Source organism: Poecilia reticulata, linkage group LG2, assembly GCF_000633615.1.
Source record: "Poecilia reticulata strain Guanapo linkage group LG2, Guppy_female_1.0+MT, whole genome shotgun sequence".
Classification (NCBI taxonomy): domain Eukaryota; kingdom Metazoa; phylum Chordata; class Actinopteri; order Cyprinodontiformes; family Poeciliidae; genus Poecilia; species Poecilia reticulata.
The window spans coordinates 25,340,645-25,346,149 of NC_024332.1; the positions used below are offsets into that span (position 1 = coordinate 25,340,645).

Below are 5,505 nucleotides of genomic sequence, written 5' to 3' on the forward strand. Positions count from 1 at the left end.
GATGCTAAACAGCCTGCAGATGTCTCCAACTCTGCAGCTCACAGCTTTCTTGCATCATCCTTGTTTATTAATCTGCAGCATTAATGCAGATTATTGCTGCATTAATGCAGCATTAATTAATGCAGCATTAATTATTGTATTTTCTTTCAAAGACAATACATCTTTAAAAATCATAGCATTTTCCTTAAAAGAAAATGTAATGAAATGCTGTTTCTTTTCAAACATTCCCAGGAGAAAAGGTATTTCATTTCATGTTTCTGCAACATATTTTCCTGAAGTCAAACTGCAGCGATATTGACTGCAAGAAAGAGATTAAACTTGGAATAAAGCAACTTTTGACCACCAGTTGAATTAAATGTAGATGCCAAAGAAACGTCTGAGCATTTTATGGTAAATTTCAGAGCACAAAAATTGTACTCAAGTAAGAGTAGCAGAACTTCAACATATTTTTACTCAAGTAAAAGTAAAAAAAAGTAATGTAAGAAATTATTCAAGTGTAAAAAGGTATTTGGCAAAATATCTGCTCAAGTACTGAGTAACTGATCAAATGATCAGCCATTTAATATTTAAAAACTACATCATTAGGTGAGCCAAAATATAAAGTTAATTAGAAAATGACAATAATTCATGTAAGTAACAAAAATAACAGAATCAGTCAGAAAAGTTTTTTTTTTCAGATCAGTTTCTTTCAATTTAAAACGTATTAAACTTTAACAAAAACTGCAGCTGTGTGCCTGTGTCTGGTGGATATTTGGTTAAAACATGTTTGTTTTTCATTCAGTGGGTAGAAAATCCAGAAATTTTACTCAAATAAGAGTAGAAGTACTTCATAATAAAATTACTGAAGTAAAAGCAAAAAGTACAGCAGAGTAAAAATACTTCTAAATGTATATTTTAAAAAAAAGAGTTGCTCAAGTAAATGTAAATATAACTACTTCCTACCAAACTCTGGTAAATATTAGCATAATTTAGGGTTTTATTTTTATTTTTTCATCTATCTTGAATTGTTATTGTACCTTACTTTTACAATCCTGATCCCTACAATATTGAGTTCTGTTCTTTCAGATGAATAAAAGAAATGTTCATTTATGATGCTCAGGCTCATGACCGCAGTATTAATGCATAAAAATTCAATCTGTAGTCATTTCTTCCCAGTAAAACATCAGCTTAAACATAAAACAGATAAAAACATGGAATTAATTAAACATGGTGCTTTAATAAAGAATGAAAAGTAGAAACTGCAGGAAGAATCAAGAAAAATAACAAATCCAGAGAAGCCGTTTAACAAAAAATAACAAAAAAATACTTTTATTGATAAATAATTAAGAATACTTCATCAAATAAATAGATGTCCCCATGAAATAAAAACAAAATAAATATATTGTTTTATATTGGAAACTTCTTTTGTCAATCACAGTTTTATTTATTTATTGATTCGGTTATTTATTTATTTCAGAATGTATTTGATGAAGTATTCTTGTTCATTGTTTGTTCATTGTATCTTGTTCATATTCATTGTTTGTTTATTTCATAGTTTTATTTTGTAAAGCTACTTTGTGTATTTCATGTACTTTTATTTTTATAGCATGAGGCTGTAACGTGTGACATGTAACATTTATTTATTGATTTTGAATGAAACAACTCTCCATAGAATATCATTAAGATATTTTAATAATCTGCCTTTGGTCCAACTTCATAACATTGAGCTGAATTGATTCATTCAGTTTCCAGTATATTTGAATTTAAGAGTAAAACCATAAACTATTCAATTACACCAACTTTCCAAGCCACTTAAATAATAAAATCGTCTCTTTTACATTAATTTTCATGGGAACAAAACACAGCTGGAAAAAAATAATCTGTCTTTACTACATTTTTCAGAAGAATAGCACAAATGAGGAAAGTCAAACTGAAATTTCAAATACTTTCATTAAACCTTAATAGCTGTATGCTAACATCCTGGCATTTCCAAAGTAACAGCTAGCTAAATTATGAATCTATATTTAATTAATCTCTTCCAACAGCTGAAAAGAAGCAAAGTTATCAAAGTAGCTTTTATAAGCTGAAAACCAGGGGAAAAAAACTCAAGTTTTATATGACAAATATTGGTCAAATTTGGAAACATTTCCAAAATATTTTTACTTTTTTCTTCTGAATGTGGTGTAGTTGCTTTCAAACTAAACAATGACTAAAACTACTAAAGATAAAATTACTGTTATTGTTGTAAAGTTTTAACTTCTCCATTTTATTAGTTGCTACTTGTGCTGGAAGCTAAATGTGTTTCCTCCGTGCGACGCCTCTCAGTTTGTGTGTTGCTAGGTTTCTATTTCTCTATATTTCGCTGTCGCTCCTCTTCGTCTCGCCCTCCTCACTCTTCCTCGTGCTCGAAGAACTCGTGGCAACAGACGGTAACCACGGAGACGAATGTCATGAACTCCTGGAAGTTACACTCGGAGTCACCGTCCGCGTCCAGACTCTCCATCAGGCCGTCCAACGTTGACTGGTCTTTGACGTGCTGCAAGGTCAGAGGTCAGAGGTCAGGAGCCTGCTCTTGTTTCAGCTCTTAGAATGAAAGCAACAGTTAGTCTCACCGCCATCAGGTCTGGCAGCTCGTCGTGAAGAAGGTCCTTCAACTCGCTCTTCTTCAGTTTGTGCTTGTCTCCTTCTCTCTCTGAGTATTTCTGGAAAACGGCGATGATGGTGGCTATTGAGGTCTCAAGGTCAGTCATCGTTGACCTTCAACACAGAGAAAGAAAGCAAGAAAAACTGTTAAACTTTTCAAAGTTATCAGGATTAATCTGTATTTATATGTTATATATTAATATATACGACACCACTTTTTTTCAGGCATAAGTTATAGTTGGGTTACACATTGTATATATTTGATATTATTTGATTCAATAAGATATAATATTCTCAAGTACAATAGAATATGATGCAATGTTACAAAATGTTTCGATACAGGATATACAAGAATATGATACAATATAATCTAATACTAATTGATTACACAGTAATGTATTATTTTCTACAATAAATTGTAGTAAAATACAAACATGATAAATAAATGTTTTAATGTAATGTTTTCTGTTATGAAAAATAAAATATCACATAAATGAGACAATATAATATGGTATAAAATAATAAGGTTATTATTTTACAATTTTGTACAATATGATATCATGCGTCGCAGTCCAGTACAATATAATACTGAACTGTATGCAGTCCAATTTATATAATTTAATAAAATGTAATAGAAATACAAAAGTAATAGCTTTGTACAATGAAAACAGTGAAACATTATATTAATACAATATAACATATTAATCTGGTACAATGTAATACAATAGAATATGATAGAACATTACATTACAATTATAATAAAGTGCAATACCACACAATGTTTATTTTAATTTGACACAATATGATATTTGATTTATGATACAATAAAAACCAAAAGTATACAATATGACATGTTGGTTTACAATAAGATAATTTCATGATGTAATGTAACAAATATCATGTTATGTGATAATTTGATACAATATGATATCATTAAATTTGATACAAAGTAAAAATAATAAATAATACTTTAAAAATAATTGTTTTGAACTCATTGCAGAGCAGTGACTGTCTTCACCAAAGATGAATAAAAAAAGAGTAGAAACAGAAGGAGAGACAGAAAAACTCTCATATTTAAACAAATTAAAGTAAAAAAAAGTAAAAGTTTGGGTTAAAAAAAAACTAGCCTTGGAGAATAAACAGAACATTAACTTAAACTGTCTTTAAGACCTTGAAGTTTGAATATATTTTAAAGTATCTAACATTATTTTGCTGCTTTACAAGACATTTATTCTGAATATGATTCCAGTCTTTTGCAGTTTAAGATTTCTTGTGCTTACCGTAGTTCAGATGCAAACTGACGCTGCGTTTCCAGACAGTGGAGGCTGCCGCTGCGCTGCAGGCTTTATACAGACCTGAGGTCAGCCATGCTGTCTGTCAAACCGCTGACCTATCACAGCCCAACGCCTCCCCTCACTCCACTGCCTCTGCAGAGACAGACTCAGCTTTCTGTCAGAGACGTTTGTGTTTAGACCTCAGCAGCAAAGACGCACCGATCGCAGTTTTCTGGCCGATCATCGATTATTGATCTTTTAAAAACCTGACCAGCCACTTCAAATTTTATCTGATGATATTTCTTTTTTGTCTGAAATGTCAAAACTACAGCAAAAAACATTGTTTGGTTGGTAACAGAGGGGCGACTATCGTTACCTGTCAACATGCAGACATGACCTGGTGGGCGGGGCTAACAGTCAAACCACTCTGGGTACTAACTAGTTACATTTACTTGTAACTTTTTGGGAAAAATGTACTTTTATGAGTATTATTAATATGCTGTTCTTTATACTTTTACTGTAGTAATTTTATTATGAAGAATTTCTGGTTTTACTTGAGTAAAATTTCAGGTTTTCTACCCACTGAATGAAAAACAAACATGTTTTAATCAAAAATTCACCAAACACAGACACACATCTGCAGTTTCTGTTAAAGTTTTATTATATTTTTATTGAAATAAACTGATTTAGAAAACATTTTTTGGCCTAATTTTGTTATTTTTTGTTACTTTGTCCATAAAATACCAAACTTTATACTTTAGTCCATCTGATTCAGTGCTTGATTAGACTTTTTACCAAATAGTTTTCACTTTAACTTGGTAATTTTACTTTTAGCTGAGTATAAATATGTTGAAGTAGTGCTGAGTTTTTGGGTTTTCTGCCAACAGAAGAGAACAGAGGTTGACTTTTAAACTTTTGTGAAGTTGGCCGATCAACGATCTCCCAAAATTCAGGAAATCGGTTCAAATTAGCTGTCTTTTAATTACTGTTTACTCACTCTGATGAAAACAAAAACATATTTTTTAAAGTTCTTCTGTCTATTTGACTCGTCTCTCAGGTTGATCCAGTTCTCCTGGTCGTGTTTGAGCCACAAAGGCTGGTTTCACAGGAAGTGGCTGGCTGTGCATGTTAATGAAGTCGCTCTTTTCACAGCTCCTCTTGGCCAGACGTGTGCCCTCCACCGCCCACAGAGCGCAAACAAACACAACCCGAGAGCCACAAGTTTCACTCCACAAACTGGGAAAATATTCCCCAGTAAATCTGGATTTTGAAGCTGTTAAATCGACTTTCTGGTGATGTGTGGGCATCGTGACAGAGCAGGTATCTGGCTGTCTTCTCCAAACAAAACGCGTCTTTGTTTGGTGATGAACGCAGACAACTGCCGGCCGCTTCATTGTTTGCCTCAAACAATCCGACTCTGTGCAGGAAACTGGACCAACTTACTGGAAACCAGCGCCACACGTTCAGGCCCACTGGTTTACAGCGTCTCACTTTAGCTGCTGTTTAGTCTGGCTGAGAGTAAGAGATACAATCAGAGCGAATCTGTTAACTTTAACTCACTTAAACGTTTGATTTTTCTTTTAAATAGAATATTGGAATTATATATATA

At 32.6% G+C, this 5,505-nt stretch overlaps 1 protein-coding gene across 1 annotated transcript; it reads right to left on the reverse strand.

Annotated features, from left to right (window-relative positions):
• Positions 1-1,602: 1,602 nt before the first annotated feature.
• s100b (S100 calcium binding protein, beta (neural)) lies at positions 1,603-4,005 on the reverse strand. The gene is made up of 3 exons (XM_008397368.2): positions 3,903-4,005; positions 2,592-2,736; positions 1,603-2,515 (listed from the first exon to the last, which is right to left on the reverse strand). The coding sequence occupies exons 2-3, from the start codon at positions 2,727-2,729 to the stop codon at positions 2,369-2,371; spliced, it is 285 nt and encodes a 94-aa protein (XP_008395590.1). The 5' UTR covers positions 2,730-2,736; positions 3,903-4,005; the 3' UTR covers positions 1,603-2,368.
• Positions 4,006-5,505: the final 1,500 nt, after the last annotated feature.

Excerpts from the sequence above, each read along its gene's own strand:
- s100b (XM_008397368.2), bottom strand. The coding sequence starts at position 2,729 with ATGACTGACCTTGAGACCTCAATAGCCACCATCATCGCCGTTTTCCAG. Across the intron at positions 2,516-2,591 it reads AGCTGCCAGACCTGATGGCG|CACGTCAAAGACCAGTCAAC; the intron begins GTGAGACTAACT and ends CTGACCTTGCAG.